At 38.4% G+C, this 21,344-nt stretch overlaps 2 protein-coding genes across 6 annotated transcripts in view; one reads left to right on the plus strand and one right to left on the minus strand.

Moving 5' to 3' along the window:
- The window catches only part of LOC109039976 (short/branched chain specific acyl-CoA dehydrogenase, mitochondrial), a 20,015-nt gene extending 8,815 nt beyond the window's left edge, over positions 1-11,200 (minus strand). The window contains exons 1-9 of one of the 5 annotated variants that reach the window (XM_072297462.1): positions 10,453-10,773; positions 7,054-7,354; positions 5,902-6,019; positions 4,451-4,551; positions 3,338-3,548; positions 2,587-2,753; positions 1,896-2,021; positions 1,144-1,326; positions 208-343 (exon numbers count right to left, since the gene is read on the minus strand). In XM_072297462.1, coding sequence (XP_072153563.1) covers positions 208-343; positions 1,144-1,326; positions 1,896-2,021; positions 2,587-2,753; positions 3,338-3,548; positions 4,451-4,551; positions 5,902-6,019; positions 7,054-7,086 — 1,075 coding nt within the window. In that variant the 5' untranslated portion in view covers positions 7,087-7,354; positions 10,453-10,773. Of the gene's footprint in view, positions 1-207; positions 344-1,143; positions 1,327-1,895; positions 2,022-2,586; positions 2,754-3,337; positions 3,549-4,450; positions 4,552-5,901; positions 6,020-7,053; positions 7,355-10,452; positions 10,774-10,939 lie in introns of those variants that run through there. The other 4 variants (XM_019055721.2, XM_072297460.1, XM_072297461.1 and 1 more) reach the window with 4 other exon arrangements.
- Positions 11,201-13,820: 2,620 nt separating this feature from the next.
- Positions 13,821-20,887, plus strand: LOC109039979 (uncharacterized). The gene is made up of 4 exons (XM_019055724.2): positions 13,821-14,137; positions 16,651-16,858; positions 17,808-17,996; positions 18,578-20,887. Exons 1-4 carry the CDS (start codon positions 13,975-13,977, stop codon positions 18,780-18,782), a joined length of 765 nt encoding a protein of 254 aa, XP_018911269.2. The 5' UTR covers positions 13,821-13,974; the 3' UTR covers positions 18,783-20,887.
- The last annotated feature ends 457 nt before the right edge of the window (positions 20,888-21,344 follow it).

A 21,344-nucleotide genomic window follows, 5' to 3' on the forward strand; every position in this document is an offset into this window, starting at 1 on the left:
ATTGGTGAATTTTTTTTTACAATTTGTGCTAACATGATTCCCAAAAAATTTCACCCATTATCGTTGATTTTTCCATGAAAATTAGAGTCAAAGTTGGAATGCTGAAACTTTACAGACCACTAAGAATTTTCAAGCATTAATGCTTGGTTGAGAATTTGTATGAACTCATTGTACTTGGTGTAACTGTCGGAGAGAAATGATACATACCACTTGAAAAATATTTTGCCATTGATGCCTCTTGAATGAAAGGTTCACCAGCTTCCACTTTCCTGGCTGCATTGTATACTAGTAACCTGGCAGCTTCAATTTCAGTGACTATTTTGGCAATGTCATGCTTCATACTCTGAAAATCAATGACAACATCATTTCAATTTTAAATGAAAGGGCAAAATAAAGAACACTAAAATTTTTTAATTTTCAGTCCTAGTGAAAAGCAGAATCTTGTAACCCTAGGGAATCTTACAGATCAATGGAAAAATTAAAGAAAAAGGCGTAACTCAATTGAAACATTTAAAGTTCTCTGATTATTTTTTATTTTCTTCTAGGAGCCTATCCACAATGTTTTGTGTGATTTTTTTAGAATGAGTGACGAAAATTTCAGTAGATACTGTTCGTGAGTTTTTCTCAAAAAATATAAAAAATAAATGGTGACTTACAACATCACAATCTGAGGTACAATTTTTTCGACTTCAGCTGTCAAAATGTTTAATAGCTTTTGGGGCTCAGATACCTACTTACAAAACTAAGGAAGTTAAGCAATGAACCAAGGGACAAATTAGGACTCTTCGATAGCCCCCCCTCTATATTTTACTTCATGAATAGATATGTTTTTTTCTTTGGGAGTTAAAATGTTCCTGTCGAGGACATTGCTGAGGTTTTTTTTTTTTTTTTATCATGGGAAAAATGAATATTAAGTACTTACTGATATCTGAACTTTACAGTTATCTAAATGACACATTTGTACGCAACATTTTATGTTTAAAATCCAAATTATTACATCATTACATGTTTTCTGAACTCACACGTTATATCTCAGCACAAATCCTTCGAAAAAAGACACAATTTCAATCAAATGATCATACTGATGTGCATAATACCTACTTTACAATCAATGTCAAAAAATAAAAGAAGGATAATCATTACCTGGAATGCGAAAATTTCCTGTCCAAATTGTTTTCTTTCGAGTGTATATTTAATTGTTGCATCCAAGCATCCTTGTGCAAGACCGACCATCTGTGCTCCGATGCCTATACGACCCTCGTTAAGGAAACTTGCTGCATAAATGTAACCTTTTCCAAATTCACCAAGAATATTGTTTTTTGGCACCTATCAAATAGAAATTCTCTGGTGTTACAAATTAATTAATCACTCAAGAGGCTCCGAATTGTTTGTGAACCTCTTGCATTTCATATCATCTTCTCCTCTTTAAGTTATCAAAACTAACTGTTGGTAAACTTTTTGAATTTTTGCCCTTATTTGTACTAAAAATTGCTGCTCTCTTGTAGTAACCAACAGTAAGGAATATTCTTAATATCAAATAGCGAGAGAAAGTATTAACACTGTATATTTTGAGTGCAGTATAACCGTTTACTGATCTAGCTGGTATGCTAGTTCTTCTATCCAAATCCAGCATGAGACCTAGACCTGGGCAGCTCCTTCTCAAAGATTTTTTTGTTTTTCATTTAAACTACTCCTGGATTCCCTTGCCCAAGCTTTAGGAGCTTTCATTTCCAAATCTCTCCTCCAAAGATAACGAAGTATGCACTTTTATCTAATTTCTTTCTTTACGATTGCAAAAGCAAACTAGGTGACATATATTTGATTTAGATTTTTCGTAAGGGCACTAAATTTGAAATATTTTCAATTTTGGAAGAAAAAAAAAAAGAAAAACTTACTCGAACATTGTCAAAGTAAACCATGCAAGTCCCAGAGGCAGACATTCCCAGTTTTTTTTCTTTCTTACCAATGCTGAGGCCAGGTGTGTTTCGATCCACTATGAAAGTAGTAATGCCTCGATAACCCTAGTTGACAAAAATATTTTCTTAAAATAGAGTCAGTGCATTGTGCTTCAAGAAGGTTTCTCTGGTAATTTATTTAGTCCAGAATGTAATATTGTGTTTGGGAGGATGATGGTGTGCGTGTGTGAACACTCTTTTTGATATACTGCTTCACCACCAACTGCGCAGAAACTTACTTGAGATCTTAGCTGTTTCAAGAATACCATACTTAGGGACTTGGAGTAACCTCACAACACTGAAATTTTTTTTTTTTTTTTTTTTTTTTTTTTTTTTGCAAAGAAATAATTAGGCAAGTATCTCACGACTATTGCTACACAGAATCAGACTGTTAGATTCTGTCAGACAATTCAGTTTTGCTATTATGTGTTGTATTTCAAATCTTAAAAGCAGATAAATGAATTCAGGTTGTGTATTAGTATTTGAAGCTCGTTTATTGAAGCATAGGCCCTTCAATTTGAGTGTCCTCTGGACCTATCAATTAAACGACTACTTTTAAGGCAGATTGGTGACTGCCTTTAACTAGGAAGAGGGGGGGGGGGCAAACATTTGTATTACTTTTTCAACTTACAGCAGATGGATTAGCGTTTGCCATCACAAGAAATACATCAGCTAAGTCTGAATTTGATATCCACATTTTGGCTCCATTTATGATGTAATCGTCACCATCCTGAGTGGCTGTTGTTTTTAATGAGAAAGCATCTGACCCCGAACTTGCCTCAGACAAGCAAAAACTTCCTATTCAAAAGAAAGTTGACATCAGAATCTAAATTTAGACGTTCTTGGGTATACAAATGAATTATGCACCATCCTTACTGACACACTTACACTCGCGTCCTCTGTTTCAATTAATTTATGACACACGGTGGAGAGAGTCCATTGAAGAGGCTTGACATGATTTTGAAACTTCAAAAGCTTATATTTATGCTAATACAAAACATTGAAGTTTAAAACGGTATTCTCTTAAAATTTAGTATAAGAAACACCCTTTAAAATCTATAATTTGATCTATAATTATCATACAGCAGACAATCATCAGGGGCATTGTAAAAACTGAAAAGCACTCGCCTGTCAGCTTTTTTTGAACTTGTCATCATCGCAAATCGCAACAGAATCAAAAGTGATCATTTCTAAGCCTCCTCTTGTAACTCAAAGCCAAATTATTATCACTATTATGAAAGATTGATCCCTTCAAAATTCAACATCGCTGCTCCTTAAGTTATTCGATTTTAATATTTTATTATAGGTACCTTTTTAGACTCTTTGAGTAAGGGTCAGTTTTCCTACAGTCGTTTATTATTATTCCACAGAAATGAAGTTACCTACTGTGTTTTGTGCTAATTTAGGGAGATACGTTTGTTTCTGTTGAGGAGTTCCCAGTTTTCGAAACAACGAGTTAATCAGTGTATTTTGAATGTCTACTAAAACGGTGACCGCAGGATCAACTTTCGCAAGTTCTTCAACGACTATAATAGATGACATGAAACTGCAACCACTTCCTCCATACTCTTCTTCAATCTCAACGCCCATCAACTAAAACAGAAAACAAACGAAAGACCCAAATCATTAACTGCAAAAACTCAGTTCATAAAAACTGAAAAATCCCTTTCAGTGCGGCGGCGCGCATATGGGACGAAGAGGGGGGGGGGCGCCCGCCCCCACTTTCAAGTTTTAGGGGATAGTTCGAAAAATCATAGACGATGTTGGCATTCGGTGCTAGAAAAAATTCACATCACGTCTCGTAAATATTTTTCTTGTGACTGTTTAAAATTCAAAATGTTCGTTCGCCGTTTAAAAACAAAAAAAAACTGTCGGAAAGCTCTTTTCACAGGGCGCCTCACATTGCATAATAGTCTCCTCCTGCCGTGTTGATCGCAGCCAATACTGCCGTGCTAAGGAAAAACGCCGTATGAACGTTTGAGCATTGCCAAATTTCCTCCAATAAATTGTTTATTTTTGAAGAGAACTATGAATATTCATCTCTTGAAATTTTCAGACAATTTAGTTTTAATTACGAAAAAAATTCTCCGGAAAATTGAACGGAAAATATTTGCGATTTTCCTGAAGATTCGTATTTAATCAAAGAAAATTTGGCAACTGCGCTCCCGAAGATAATAACTCGGGCACGAGATAGCATCGTGAAATGGTCGGCGCAGCGCGCAATTTAGCGAGGTCTCCCCTCCTAACTATTTGAGCTATTTTGAAATTTTTTTTTTGAAAGTTAAGGGAAAGACTGGCATTTTTCAATTCAAACATCTCGATAAGGTGGGGAAAAGGAGGAAAGTTCAAAAATTCTAGGGAACTTGTCATTCTGGAAGAGGGATCAACCCCCGTAATGCAAAATCGCAAATGTATACTGCTCACTAAAAATTATTTGACCCTTCTTAATGGACCGAATATTTACAAGTTTTACAAGTATAACAAGAAAAACATACCCCATTCGCGAACAAACTGGAGAGGACGCCTTCATCTATTTTCTCCTCGTCCTCCATTTTCCGGACCTTAGGCAATATTTCCGTCACGGCCAATTTGGAAACTGAAAGTAGATATGCATTTTATTAGGTAGAAAGACAATACTAGATTCTCCCTTCATTAAGTTTTCGCCCCCAAGAATCCAGGGCCGGATTAGCGCTCAGGAGCTCGGGATGCTGACGGGTTCAATCTGCCCACACATTTCCGGGTCGCCTACTCTCTACATTGAAGGCGGTTCACGTCCCCAGGAACCAAAGGGTTCGTTTACGGCTGTGACCTCCCCTCCCACCGTCATTTCAGTAAAGGGCAGCAAAAACAGTAAAATAGCACTCGAATAAGCGATGTCATACATGATGTCTCATAATGTCATGAAAATTGACTAATTATAAAAAGAGGTGGGAGCCTCTCGAATTATTCCGAAGAACCGCAACCCGATCGATGATTTTCTGTACTCTGGGTAGGAAGTCCCTTTTGAACGGCAGAAGAAGTAGGAACTCAAGAAGATCTTCTGTCTAATAATTATTTAAAAAAAAAAACTCGTTAGCAGTTGACAAATCGGTTGACATCCTGGTATTGGACCTTCGGGGGCCTCATGGCTCTGGAAATCCTGTCATAGAGCTTCAGCTCCAAATATTTTATTTGAACTTTAGGAGCCCTCAAGAAACTTGTTCTCAGGAACCACCAAAGCGGTGGTATCCGCGTCTTCAATACTATACTACCTACTAAATTCAAAGCGCCGAAGAGTCCATCGGAATTGTCTTCGGATAGGACCCATAGGACCCGCAAAACGCTGATTTTATGAGTTCACCGAAATTTCAGCATCAGGCTCTCGGATGCTCAACAGTTATTAGAGGTCCCAAACACTAAAATTTAAGGGCCCCGCGACACTCGAAGTTTTACCTATGGGCCTCAGGACTGGACTTTTTTTTAACTCTCCCGCAAAAACGAGAACCTATGTTGGGATGCGCTCTCGAAAAACACCTGCAGTATATCCATGAAATTATTTCGTCGCACTTGTTGTTCTTTGGTGAGTAACGTAGGCAACGCTGGAATCAGGTTAAGGTGCACCAAAAAACAAAGAAAATGCCCTCAGTTAGTACCGCATGCGACGAACACAATACGAATTTCATTAGGTACAACGCCTTGATGCAACTATTCAGGCTTAACGGATGTCCGTGTTGCATATGCACGGAAAAGAAGGAGTTTTTAACTCGCCAGGCACTCACCGGCGCGGTGGCGGGCGGTCTTATTATTGCAAGGATCCAAAAAGGCCTTCAATTTTTCGTTTTTACTACACGTACACCACTTAGACACGAATAGTTGCTCACAGCTGTAGAATGTGAGCATCATACTACTAATTTTTCTCGGCATCGAAAATATGTCGGAAAAAACGAAGTTTCCACTCGTTCCTTACCAGATTCTTTCATCAGAAGTTCATCCTCGGACAACTGTGTGAGTGGTTTCGAGGCGGTCGCGTAACTTGCGCATTGTTTGCCTGTTTTAAGAATCAGTGCGCTATCCTTCAATTTTATCTAAAAAACGGAGAAAAAACAAAAATCAATAGAATGGAGCATTAAAAAAATTGCTAAGCAAGTGCGTGACAAATAAATCATCTTCAAAATCGTAATTCGATCAATTTTTCGATGAAATTAGCTCGAAATTTCTCAGAAACAATTTAATTTTTCATATTTTTTCCGGAGAAGCTTCCCGGACCCCCCTTTGGAGCCAAAGAAATCCCTCAATTCTTCCTTCGGCCATGGCGAAGTCCCACGGAGTTCCTTTGGTGGAGTGTTTTTAGGACCCCCTAGACCCCCCTTAATGAGGTTCTTCTTCTCCCCTAAAAAGTCCCTAGTTCCGCCCATGCTGGCCTTGGGTACACCAATGGGTCTTGACTCCCGATAATAGGCCCCCCACCCACACCCTCCCACACTCCTCCTTCATACCTCAAAACCCCATCTCAACATCCTCCTCATACCCCCAAACAAACATCCTCCAAAACACCTCCGCATTCTCAACATCACCCTCCCTCCCGCACCCCTAAAACATCACCCCTAACCACCCCACCTTTCACCACGTTCCAACCCACGAAAAAATTCCAGGCACTCCCCCTCTCCCACTCACACCATTATAATTTTCAGATACAGCCGACGCTCTTAGATATCAATATGCGAGAACTTCCCTCGGCGAGTTTTAGCAAATTAGGTCATGCAGGCCAAATCAATCATGCTCAACACGCTGGTCATCAATCGTCATTTGGCGAGTCTGAGCGTTGACCTCCGAAATTAACATACAACATCCCGGGCGGATCCAGCAATTTGGCAACACCGGATTTCCTCATTAAAACCCATGGAAATGTATCGATTCTTGGAGGGGCCAGGTGCTCCGCGAAGAATCGATTGTTTAGCATGAGATCAAATGGAGGAAATCCAGTGTTGCCAAATTGCTGGATCCGCCTCTATGGGAAAATAGCGCGCAGGTACGGGGCCTCTGAAATTCATAATACTGTCTGTCTACGGCGTTGTACAGCAACCTCCATTCAAAAAAAAAGTGAGCGGAAATCACTTACCAGACCATTGAAAACTCTTGAGAAGCTACCCATTGCGCCATTAATGAATAAGCCAGAAATATCGAGTTGAATAATTCATTCGTTTCAAGCTGCAGATAATCGTGTGATGTATGACACTATGCAAATTGATTCGTACAGTCGGGCAATGATCAGTGGGGTGACGGAGCAATTTTCCTCGCACATCATTCGGTAATGAATCAAGAAACGAGACTGAATTGCTTCCTCTGATCACAACTCGTGTGCTGTTATCGTCACTGATTACCACGGTTGCTCGGGAAGGGTAAACAACTTTCAGACGTCACTGAAAGAAAAAGAAAGTGGGCATCGGCTTATCACAAGACTCATATCAATACCGCGCAAGCTATGTCCAAAGCTATATGTTTCTCTCGTGACGCTCAAAAGGAGGGATATTATATAATAAAAAGAAGGGGGAAACACATATAGGTATTAAGGAGGAAGAGACATTTTAAAAGAGGGATTAACCCGCAAAGTTTCTCCATTCATAGATTCAGCTAATTGGCAACGTTACGAAAATGGCGCACAGCCCGAGTTGCATTTTTCAACGGAAAAATCGCGATACATTGCGATTTTATCGGCGATATAATCGATAGAATCATCAACATCTGAGCAACTATCCTCGATCTTGTTGCAATACAATCGCGATTCTATCGCCCGGAAATTTATCGCGATATTATCGAAACAAAAATCGCGATCTATGGCGATTTAATCTAGATTTTATCGACGGAAATTGATCGCGATTTTATCGAACAAAAAATTGCGATGCATGGCGATTTAATCGCCATAAATCCCATTTTATTCGATAACATCGCGATAAATCGCCACCGATATAATCGCGATAATCAACCGATAAAATCGTTATTTTTCTCGATCACTGCTACTTGGGAATTGTAATGGTCAAGCTAAAGCGCATAATTGGATGTACCCCCTCCCTCCCCTCTCTACAGGAAAACAATCGAAAATTTTTTTGCAATGCCAGACCGTCGTTTGAATGTAAATAGATGCTACCGGAAATGGGTGCAGTGTCTGTCGGAATTAGGAGTACATTGTAGGTCAAGCTCGCCGGAAATAGGTGCATTCTGACGTCATCTATATTTTCAGAGCATCTCTCCTAAATTTTCCTCAAGAGGCTCTCATTTACACAAGTATCAAAAGCTGAGTGGAGTTAGTGCTACGAATTTTCAATCATTGACTGCCACTTGAAGTGATTCTACATTTATCTAGAAGGAGTGAGCAAACATCGAAATATGGGACAAATTTTGCTTAAATACTGGTTTCACTTTGAATTTTTCGAAAAAAACGGATCGATTACGCCTGGAGGCTATCTGTTCAAATATTTTACCCCCAAAAATGTATTTTTTAAACCCTAAAATACAGCTGAAAGTATATGCAAACGAGAAAATTAATCGTTTTCGATTGCAGTATGTTTAGGTACTTTCAGCCTTAAATTAGGGTTCACAAATAAGATTTTCGAGAGGAAATGACCGAAATCCACTTGCTAGCTGTAACCGGTCCGTTTTACACCTAAAGTCTAAAGTGAAACCAGTAAACAAGCTAAAGTTCGATACCTCACTGTTTATTGTCTACTTCCACAGTATTTACCTTATGGTGAGGTGGCTGGGATGGGTACGCATTAACTGTCATGGTTTTTCAAAGGTGCTATGCAAATTTGCCCTGAAAATTAACTGCGCGTGCAGCAATGAAGAAAGATCGACCTTGGAAAATCCGAAAAAATGTACCACTTAAAAAAATAATAGTCTCTTTACATGAAGACGAAAGTTTAGAAACCAGTAGGACGGCAATCGCGCACAGAACATGGAATAATATTCAGAGAGGACTTACACCAGACACAAGTTTCCAGCTTCAACCATGAAATACTTCGTACGCGCGCTATAGCGTCGATTTGTTCACTGGGCTCCAGTCTTCTCTTATGACTTATTTTCGCTCGCCAAAAAAGTGGCACAAAAACGTTGTTACGACGTTACCGCCAAAATGCCATTTTGCGGCGTTTTGTAGCGTCAGTATTGGCAGTGCCGGATTTACATTTTTAGCGCCCTAGGCTAAACTTAGGGTGGCGCCCCTAAAAGTAGGCGCTCTCGTGGGGGGGGGGGGAGGGGGGAGTCCCCCCAAACGCCCCTCTCCTCCGAATCAGAAGGAGGATATTAGGTGTCCGGGAAATGTTCAAATTCACATTTAAAAAGCACCTTTGTCAACCACAACGTAGACATTTTTTAATAAGTCACGTTTTTCAATAAATTCTCAAAAATTTTGCGCCCCTCAAAATGTTGCGCCCCAGGCTATAGCCTATGTAGCCTATTGGTAAATCCGGCCCTGAGTATTGGCAGTTGCCGGGTAGGGTAGGTACTATCACCTCTCCTAAATTTTTATCTCGGAGATGGGCAGATCTCCACGCAAAGTTAAAAATAAAAAAAATATGCAGCGAGAACAACTGAAAACCTTCAACCAGTGCCGGATTTATGAATTATTTTACCTGGTGTGAAATTGATCTAGCCGTTCCGTGAGGGGAAGTTTGAGGGACTAAAGAGGGGCCCAGAAAGATATCTAGTGTCTCATAGGGCATTTTCAATGTGGTCAGTACTTTTTGTCCTCATGGTTACTAAATGAAATGGAGAATTGAAAAAAGACTTCAAAAGCTCTCTCATTTTCATCCTAACACACTATTGAAAAAAAAAAGAATTGCCTAGCTTAAGCATGTTGATTCTTGAATTAGTCGCCAAAGCAAAAAAAGTAGCTTAAATTAAGCAGCGAAATTCTTGATTCCAGAAAAAGTATTCCTGGACAACAAATTTAGGGTTCTTTTTTCCCAGTGATTTTACTTGGGTGATGTCCGCATTTCATCAACTTATCACCTTCATTTTTCTGAAATCATGTGCATTGTACTTGCTAAAACCGACTGAACGAACTAAATCATTTAAAATCTTTCCATGACAACAAATAAAACAAAAGATAAACTACAGACTCAACTTTTAGAAATGCCGAATTTATGCAAGCGGATAATACAGATTGCGATTTTGTTAGTTTGAATGATCAATTATTGCCTCTTAAAATGGAACTTGAAGAAAAACGCATGGCGCCGGAGAAAAGATAAGTACACGATGTCAAGGGCTGTTTTTACCAATAGGTCAGCTTCGCATCGGTGTGGTATGTTTGTTGCCTATGCGGAGAAATAGAAGGCAAAACGTCAAGTGGACAATTATTATACTGTCAATAAGTTTACGCGTGCGGCGTGCCCTAATGGTTTTATCGAAGAGTATGGATCAATAATGATTTGTGTTTTTTTTAAATAGATAACTATTCGAACGGCGGGTATGTTGCCTATGTGCAAAATTGAAGGCGCAGTTCAAATTCAAAACTACTCACAGGATCAAGCTGAAATTCCATTTTCTGCGGGTTTTTAATGTCACAGACCAACTGTAGCAGGAAAATTACTCACAGGATCAGGCTGAAATCCGAAGTGCTGATTCCTGAAGTTTAGATTAAGAAATTGGCATTTTGGTGGCAATTATTTTTCAATCAATCACAAAGACAGTTGACACTATGACGTTTCAAAAATAACAAAATTCCGTTTACTGTGGCTTTTAATATTTAATTGAGTAACTGACGCAGAAAAACTTATCGAGGGTTTCACTAACATCTACCTAGGGTAATTATTATCAAGTGTCATGAAAGTTCTTTTTAGGTGGCAGGTGTGTCTTAATCAATGCATTGATAGGTGTATACAAATTTACATTTTCTGCTGGTACGTATTTTCTATAGCTTTTTAAAAACCGGGGGGGGGGGGGGAGTCACTTGAGTCAGTTCCAATAGGTACCTACACTAATAATTGTAGTTAAAGCAACAAAATTACCGGCTCAATAATTCCCCGTGTCATCGCTCACTAACAATAAGTGCACATGCGTCACCTCGAAAATCCTATCGCAATATTTCACCCACTCCAGATAGTAACAAAACGTTAACTTACATTCTGCCGATCTTGACGAGGTAAAGTCGTTCACGATTCCTAATGCACACAGCGGCTTGCGTTTGCTGCAATGCATTGCGTTTGATTCAAATGCAACAAGGCTGCAACGTTGCCGCTGTATGCAAGTGTACGACGGCAGTGTAAAAGTCGAAAGATTTTGCGTCGAAACCGCAGAACCCAACACTGAGTGAGACGCCAGCCGTTACGACCATTGGCAGCCAGGTTTAAAACGTAATGTAATGTGGGTTAAGGTCTCCAACCTGTTACATTGCATCAATTCACGTAGAGATAATGAGCTCAGCTCTCAGAGTAACCACCACTCAGGGATCACGCTATAACGATATGGGGAAAATGCATAAACTGAGAACCAAAGACTAATTGCTTTTTATAAGTAAGCATTGTACAGCAACCCATGAGTGCTTCGTAGGTTTTTAATCACGCAGACCTCTAGCAGCACTTCAGGGTGGGAGGGGCTGTTAAAGTTTAAAGTTCTACGGATATATTTTAGGGAAATATTGTCCATCCGTCAGGGCCGGATTTACCCCCTTGCCGCCCATATGGACCTTCTGTATTTTGCCGTCCCCTTCTCATTCGTTTTGAAACATCGATACAAACCATAAAGTGAACGTGCCGGGGGAGGAGGGGTGCATAAGATGCGTTTACTCGTGTTGGGCACATTTTTTGGTGAATGCCCTGTCAACACTAGCAAAAGTTCACGGAACTTTGCGCGAAAGTTAAGTTCCATAAACCTGTCTCTGTGTGGACAAGGCCTTTCATTTATAAGAAATGAACGAAAAAATTATGAAAGAATAAACATGAATGTGGTTTAATAATTATAATTTCCGCCACCGCGCCAACCGCGTTGTGTTTGGCGCAATGCGTGAAGTATCCCTTCAGTCTTGTAGGCACCATGAGTTTCATGCCAACCGCTGCTGACCGCACCACGTTTGACGCAATGCGTGAAGTGTTCGTGGAGTCTTGTAGGCGCTAATATGTGTTACATGCCGACCGGCGCGGCGCGCCGAGTGCTTCTCCTTTTCATCTCAAGTCCTCGTCATCATTGCTGCGTGTTTGGTTTCTCTCTCAACGAGACTAATAGAAAGCTCTGTCTCTTGTATCGCCGAAAAACGAACAAATCAGAAATTACTATACTTTACCTCTCAGGAAATGAGAGATTTCGTCCCCATTCTCGTTTGTAATTATTTTTATGAATACGATTATTTTTTTGATACCTACATTTGAAAAAAGTGCAACATTTTGCTGGGCCGCGGCCCATGTGGCCACCCCCTGAATCCGACCTTGCCATCCGTTCACTAATGAGGCAGTACATTCAGCAGAAAAATGTAGAGCTGTCATGCTTATTTGACATATACTGGCCCATGGCAGCAAATTTTGCATTTTTTTTTAAATGTAGATCTAAAGAAAAATCGGATTCAGAAAAAAAATTACAAACGAGAAAAGGTGACCAAATCTCTCATTTCCTGAGATTATATCTCTAATTTTGTCGTCTTTCTGTGGTACAAGAGACAGCACCTTTAATTAGTCGAGTTAACACAAAGAGAGAAACCGAACACGGAATTTGGCCTGGAACAGCGCGGCGCAGAGAGCAATGATGACGAGAACTTGAGATGAAACAGTGAAACCCTGGGCGCGGCGCGGCTGTCGGCATGTAACACATATTAGCGCCTACAAGACTGCATGAATACTTCACGGATTGCGCCAAAGGCAGTGCGGTCTCTGCGGTCAGGAGCGGTCGGCGCGAAACGCATAGCGCCTACAAGACTGCATGAATACTTCACGCATTGCGCCAAACACAGTGCGGTCAGCGCGGCGTGGCGGCGGCGGCGGCGGCGGCGGCGGCGGAAGTTAAAATTATGAAACCACATTAATGTTTGTTTTTTCATAATATTTTCGTTCATTTCACATAAATGGAAGGCCTTGTCCACACAGAGATAGGTTTACGGAACTTAACTTTCGCGCCAAGTTCCGTGAACTTTTGCTAGGAATGTTCACAGGGCTTTCGCAAAAAAAGGTGTCCAACACAAGTAAACGCGTCTTATGTACCCGCGCGTCTTATGTAAAACAGCGTATGGACCGAGGGAAGTTGTTGGGCCATCCTCCCCGTGGACGCTAACTGCTCCGTGCTTCTAGGGGCTCCCAATCTGATTCAATAGCAATGGTGACATTGACTTCAGGAATTCGCACCATCGTGGCAAATATATGAGCCTTGAATTCTTTTATTAACGTTTTTTTTGGAGGTAGACCATCGGGATAGGTTTATATGGCTGTATTAAGAATAAGATCCGAAGAATTGCGCCGCTCGTTACTGATTGAGAGTGAAAGAATCAGAATAATTTTTAGAATTTAAAGGAAGACACTTTATGAATACCCTGAATTTTTTTTAAGTCATTAGATCTGTTTGTGTGTGAATAAAAAAAATGTTTGGAGAATGGATGTAACAATAACTCTATGAAAAAAAAAATGAATAGACGGTCGATACCTGCTGTCCTTTATTTTTTGAATTTTCCCGCCAATGACGCTCATGAATCGATAGTGGTTCGATGTATCGTTTGGTTCAAAACAATAGAACATAACCTCAAACTACCTCAAACCACATCTTTTTAACCAATCGATATCGATACAATCTCAACCGTTTGATATATCGAATACGATCTATTCCAATATTATCAATCAAAATAAATCGATATATATCGTAGTTCTTTTCTTTCAGTTTCGACTTTTGAATCATAAATTTCCCGCCACACCGGCCACAAGTTTGTTTTTGTAACGTTCAGGTGTGTTTTGTCGATTATCAGCTTATCAACAGTAATTTTTCCCATTTTTTTAAATTTCTATCTTTCTCTGATGCTGAAATTTGTTGCGTTGTATCCACGTATTTCTCTGGTTTCTGTTTTTTGAAAATGAATTGCACGGCATTAAGCGTAGCAAACAGTAATGTTAGTTATAGGAGAACTGAGTCTGGCGAGTTAATTGACGTTGGTGAGCAAATCAAAGTTGCGGAGTTTTTAAAATATCTTCTACGCACAAGACTTTGGCTTCTCAGAGCTCAAAATGAAGAACAGTGTAAGTTTGGTCTCATTTCATTTTTACTTAAGTTTATAGTATTATTATTGGCAATCAAAAGATACGCTCGTGGCAAGACGAAAAATTTCTTGTAACCTTGGTTTCAAGCACAGTTGCTTTTATAGATGCACCGAATTCCTCCTTATAAGTAGCCTACCTCATCTCAGCTTGGCCTCATCCTGCGTTATTTATGAGGTCATATAAACCCAGGTTGAGATGTTTTTCTTAACTTCATTTAGAAAGGTAATGGCAGCTTAAGGTGATTTGTCAAGCTCAAGTGACATGGTCGAACTGGCATGCGATATATCGCATTGATTAGGTAAAAAATAATGGTAGATTTTGAAGTTTTAGCAAAAAAAAAGAGCACTAGCCCCTGCACATGAGCCTAAGGAATCAGTCTAAACCCAAAAATCGGAAAAATTTAGAGAAATGAAAGCAGAATAGTGTTAGGGAAAAAACCTCGCATTCGATTCAGCTATTGATTTCTGTATCGAATGTGAGGTTTTTTTCCCAACACTTTTCTGCTTTCATTTCTCTAAATTTTGTCAATTTTTGGGTTTAGATTGACTAATTCTTTAGGCTCACGCGCAGGGGCTATCGTCCTTTTTTTTGGTAAAAATTCAAAATCCGCCGAGATTTTTGACCTAATCAATGCGATGTATTGCATGTCAGTTCAACCGTGTCACTTGAGCCTGTCGAATCACCTCAAAGACCCACAAAATTATCCAGATTGGCCACACCACGGAAGAGTATGAGAAGTTGTCCATGCCATTCATAAGAAAATCTATGGGCATTTTACATTAGGTATCATGCCATAAAAAGTGTTTGTTATCATGGGTTTATAACAGGATTTGGGCATTCAAGAAAATACAGGACTTGTACCTATACAAAATGCCAATCCTGCAGATGACCAGTGAATTTCCATTTCACGCCAAATAAGTTTACGCACTTCTAGATTGCAACAGAAAATTGTTTGATATCACTTTTACTTGCAAAGTAAATGGAAGAATCTATAAGGCAGATCTTTTGCTGCAGTCTAAAAGTGCATAAAATTATTTGGCGAGGACCCTAAGAATACAACTGCATTAGGAGCATGAAAAGATAGAAAGCATGTTGGCCATAACTCATAGGCTAGAATGTTGCCAAACGTACACTGAAGTAGGACCATTTCAACGCTAATTTCTGCATAAAGTACAGTTAGGATTATCTCAGTTTCTGGTAGATCAGCTTGTCATAATTTGAAACCTGGAGGGTTAAGTTTGAATATAGAAAATCGCATCTGTGTGCGTCATGTGAGACATTAATTTGGGAGTTCCTGCTCAGATTTTTTTGTAATTTTCTGTTTGAATGTAAGTAATATTCTGAATGACAGGATCAGTCGTGGGGGGGGGGGGGGGAGTTGTGTAAAGATTTTAATAAAATAGGTATCGAAATGGCACTGTTGAGTTCTCAGTCAGCCTGAATTTTGACCGTAACGTAAAATCTTTAGGCTTTGGGTTTTTGCGCAAATAAAGTGCAATATTTTTCTATGAATAAGGTCTAAGTTACCAACTTACATACCAATAATTCTGATGCTCTTTGTTGACGTTCACTTAATTGGTTGGGAAAAACCTTATTCATTTTAAGCCATCGTCATGTGACAGCGGCAAAGCTCATGCCGAAGTTTTGATTGGACTTGTTTACACTGTCCTCATTGGATTTTTATTAGGCTCTTAAGGACCAGTGTAACCAAGTCCAATCAAAGGAAAGAATTCATGAGGAATAATTGAACGATTCTATTGGTATATGTAAAATTCTCTGTTTAAGTTACTGCTAGCATGCTTGAAACTTATTTCAGAAGTTCTAAATTGAAAATTTCTTACGGAGTCAAGGTTCACACTGAAGTGACAACTTTATGGAAATGGCCCTAATTAACATTGATCAGTTTCAGCCATTTATCTAACGATAGCCACCAAAAGGGTAGTTTCATCTCTATATTCCAATTTGTATCTCACCAAATGGATATTTTGGAAAGCTTTTGCTGGAGTGTAGGAACTTTTCCATCAAGCTGCTGGAGAATCGTAATTTGTTGCATACGAGAATGGAAAGGTCCCATAAACTGGTTTTCAAAATGGGAAGGCTGAGATGAGAAGTCTTGAGATGAGAGAGACAGTGGCTTTCAGGAAATTTTGTAAAAACAAGGTGATTTGTGAAGGAGAAGAATTAAAAGAAAGGTAATCACTTTGATCATTTTGGGGGGAAAAGGGGTTTCAAAATGAGAATTCCAAAAACTTTCTGCATCTCTGCGCCCCCAAAAAACATACACGGTTTTAGTGCAACTAAACTAATCTTTCCAAACATACATTGTAATATTAATTTATTCAATAAGAATGTTTGTGAGTCAACAATTGAGATGACCCTTGGAAATTCTTATTCTCTCATGTGCGTAGTTTCCACCGTTGCAGAATAAACCATCTATTCGTCTACGTCATGTGATAACAGAACACCGACCGCCATTTTCTATCATGTTTCAGGCAGCCTCATGCAATCATTCTCTTCAGAGAATCGGAGTATGCTGACAGAATTGGAATATGTAAAAGCTGTTCAAGATTTTCAACTTCATGGACTCATGAAAAAACTTGTTCGCTCACAGATTTCTACAATCACAGTCACAGCTGATCTAATATGGAACCTTGCAGTGAGGAGTTCTCCAAGATTTGATCTGGGAGAGTACACATCTGTGTAAGTTTTTCATTCATTCTAGTTCTGTGACTTGGGTGAAAACCCAATTGAAAGAAGCAAAGAAGCAGCAAGCTGTGGAAAAATCTGATCTGATGTAATGGGAACTAACAGTTTCCATTTTTATCTTATATATTGAAGATGAGGTCCTAGGGTTCCTCCTATGCTAAACATTTGAATCGTGACCCTTACCATATTTTTATATAATATTCAAAGAACCCTTTGGGAGTTAACTTTATTTATTTATTCATTATTAATTAGTATTAAAACAGAATAATACAATTGGTGCGACCATCCACAAAAAAAGAGGCCATATTGCATGGAAGCAAATTTTCGAAGAAGATGTTCGAAGTTAGAGTATTGGAGAAAAAATCCATCCATTGTCCTTCAATATAAGCTATGGCGGGTTTAGTTTCTCGTACCAATAAAGGAAGAAATGTTGTATTCTACGTCCACTAGTTGAAACTATGAATATGGCAGACTAAAACTTTGAAAAGTTTTTTCTCAAAAGTACATTTCTTGCATTAACAACTTCAGACTTTTATAATTCCGGTTTGGCTTGACATTTTTTAGCCTTATATGACGCTAAGTTTTCATGCACCATCCCTTTGAAGAGTGTTATTTTTAGCCTAATTCTGAGATAGCCAAAACAGAGTCGTTATTCCTGTGAATAGTCACAGATGTGAACAAATACAGAATTTCAAGATTAGTTTTCTGAGATCTCTACAATTAAGTAAAGCCTGAGTATGTTACATGATTATATGTGTTGTTAGTAAAAAATGAAGCTGACAGATTGAAATATTCTCACTTGAGAAAAGGAGAGAAAGTACTTTCCAAATCCTCCTTTTCCCTAAATTTTTGGAAACAAACAATAAAAACTAAAAGAGTCCATGTATAATATTTTCATTCTTGCTCTTTCTTTTAAGAATTTCTTTTTTGTTTGCTATTGCAGTGATCTTCGTGGAAGTTTTGAGGCCTTGAGGAAGGGATCCTTTAAATTGCAGAATCACTATATCCTAACATCGCAACTTAAAAGAAAGAAAGATGAAAGGGGATGGGAAGTATGTGAAGTGGCATCTAATGCCAAGCGTGTTGCAATAGAAACAGAAGAAAGCAACAAATTGTATGAGGACAAAGCTAAGTAAGTATCATTGTTAGTTACTTTGTGGTCTATTTAAATGATGGCAAGTTCAGCCTAGAGTACGCAGTAAAATTTCTCCTTAAAACGTATCCCCAGATCAGGGGCTAACCAGGCCTTCTGTTCTGCTCTCAAATCCTCTGTAAATACAATTAAAATTTGAATTGGCCCATCAGAAGTAGCATTTGCATTCAAATGGAAGCTGGTCTAAGGCTGGGAAAACTTTTTTCTCTCTTTTTGCATCCGCACCTAGTTTTTATATCCCTCATCAAACAGATTGTGAAGCTGCCATCTTATTGATTGAGCTAATTTTCAAAGTGGGCCTAACTGGATACTGAATGCATGTTTTGGATGTGTGTACTCTAGTACAAAGTTTCTTCATCCATCACTACCTTTGGACCTTAAGATAAAATGCGCTTCAAGTCACCACATAATAAGTGGCTTTTTCAGCAGGATCAAATCAAATGGAAGTTTTGACTGCGGAATTCAGTACTTGTCAAACACTTTAAATAATGAACTAACTCACTCCTCCCCTTTGTGCGCTTTTTTAATTTTAATGAGACCGCTCCTGCTTCTTTTTTTAGATTATTTAAGAAGTTGGAGAAAAAAATTCATCAGATGCAAAAGATGCAAACAATTTTGGTCCAACTCAGTTCTACTTTTCTAAGTTGTGGTGTAGAAAACTTTGACGAACAGCACAAAATGTTGACAGACATTGGGAAGCCCAGAACATGGAACTACTATAATAAAATGGTTAGCAATGTAACACACAGTAATGGTACAGTATGAGCCTACCTCATTTTATAAAGCTTTTAATAGGTCTAAGATACTGAAAATATACATCTTCACCTAATAAATGGACTGCATCACATGTTAAATTACGTAACTGTTGTACAAACTAAGGGTTCAATTAAAGGGAAATGCCGGGAATTTGATATTCTCTAAAATTTTCGTTTTTTGAAGACATTGAGTCTTGTCTATTTGCGTGTGAGCAATACAACCGCAACGATGACGCAGTGGTCTCTTGTGGTCAGTGTTAGCAATGCGATCCCTCATTTTAAATCTTTAGAAATATCAGGAAATGCGGTATGATCAGGGAAAATCAGCAAAACAGAGAAGTACATTGAGGGATTGAGAAACACCAGTCGCATCAATGCAATTTATTTTAAGCAGGCATGAACTCAGTGGCAGTGGTTCTTGATAAAACTACAAGGTAGTTCATCATTCTTTTGTGCATTTAGTAAAACCCGTAAAGACTGCACAGGTTTACTGTAAAATTTGAAAGAACCGCAAGAAATTGCGAAAAACAACTACATACAATGGGTACTTCAGGGCACGTGGAAAAAAGACTTTTCCGTTTTTTTCAACCGTTACAGCTTAAAACCAGCACCAAATATCTCAAAAAATCTCAAGTGTATATAGTTTCACCACTCACACCACCTGTAACATAAAGTCCAGGCCACTTCAAGGGATGAACAATGAACCTCACATTATTTGAAATGTTCAAACATCAAAATGCAAGGACTTTAACTTTCTACGGTCGTTTGGTCCTAAATTCAACCATTTTGAAGTGCAAAGAAAAGAATAGGTTCAAATCGATGATTTTTGGTGCTCAAATAGCCGTATTTCATCTTGCTGAAGGAAAATGATGTGCACATTTAAAAAATTTAACATACTATCCCTCATGACAGATAAGTTTCGATTTCAAGAAAGAAATTTTAATCGGTTTTTACATCTTCTAAGGTGAGTAGCCACAAATAACGAATTAAAATTGCGCAAAACTACCGGAATATTGCTGCTTCAAGGCGTATTACTGCTCAGCACCACCCGAGGTGCAATGACAGCACTCGCTTTAAGATACGTCAACGGATGAAGTTTTTTTGGGGGGGAATCATAAATTGTCGATTTAATGAGGGATAGTGTCCAATTTTCAGAATGAGTACATATCCAAAATTCCTTCCACAACGTGATGAAAAGGGCTGTTTTAATCACCACTAATCATCGAGTTGAAATTTCTTTGCACGTTAAAATGGTTGAATTTTTGCCCAAAGAACCATAACCTATTGAGTTCCTTGCGAATTGATGTTTAAATTTTTCAAAAATGAATGTATTAATTTTCATCCTTCAAAGTGGCGGGGGCTTTGTCACGGGTGGCGTAGAGGGCTGAAACTTAATACACATGAGTTTCACCACATCTAACACCTGTTTTTTGCTATTACCATCAAAATAAAACAAGATGTCTTTTATTCACCCGCCTTAGAATACCTACAAAATCCAAGAATAACTGTAAAAATTGCAATGAATTGTGAGAGCATAAAGGACTTGTGATTTTCTGTTAATTTTGCAATCTCCGCAAGAAGAATCAAAGATATTGTATTTTTATTTTTACTGATTGAACCAAGTGTTCACAAGTAGTTTTTTTTAAATAAATGTAATTTTTTTGTAAATAATCCATTTTTATAGTTTTAAGTCACTCAATTTTATTTTTTGACAATATATTTGTATGTAAAATTTCTCAAGCTCGATTCTACTCTTTCAATCTTCATTTAATATTTTTGTTGGCAAAATCAAATGAAGTAATTTTATTCGGGCTAAAAATTGGAAAATTGGTCCAAAACATTGTTGCTCGGATACATAATTGTGCACAATTTTTAAGACAGTCGTTTCAATGTCAAAAAGGTCCTGTTCATAGTCATTTGGTAAAAATAGTATAATTCCTGTTGCCACTTTTTGATTTGCTTTTTATACTTTTATCACATTTTGGTCTTGCGTGAAGCTGTAGAAAATTTTCATGAAGTGCCCTTCATGGTATCGACACAATCCCGCGTTTTGTGAACGTCACAGGGGCAACACTTTGTGTTATATGATATTATATGACAGTTTTGAAACATCAATGGTATTTTTTAATCCATCATTTCTTGTTGAGACCAAGCGTTGGTTGGAATAATCACCTCCCATGACATTTTCAATACCATCAATTTTCAAGTGAAAGCTCAAATGTTGTAAAAACTGTACGGTTGGTTGTTTTTGAGTATATCCAATTACAAAGGAAAAAGAAGGAATAAAAATCAAATTTTTTTCTGCCTTAACTTTGCAATGTATTCAATAATCAAAATTTGCTTGTAATATTCTCAAAACCATGTTTCCAGCTTCAGGTGATTATTCCAGCCAAAGCCTCAATTGAATTAGTGAGAACGAAAACACACCAACTCGGTAACTCGAAAATGCTCAATTTTCATTTAAGACAATCAATTTTAATAAAGGTCATTGAAGTTAGGGCATCTGTGCAAACTCAGACCTTTAAAGTGTCCTTAAGTACTTGTCTTTCGACACCAAAAATATTTTTCTTAG

Source organism: Bemisia tabaci, chromosome 2 (genome assembly GCF_918797505.1).
Source record: "Bemisia tabaci chromosome 2, PGI_BMITA_v3".
NCBI classification, from domain to species: Eukaryota; Metazoa; Arthropoda; class Insecta; order Hemiptera; family Aleyrodidae; genus Bemisia; species Bemisia tabaci.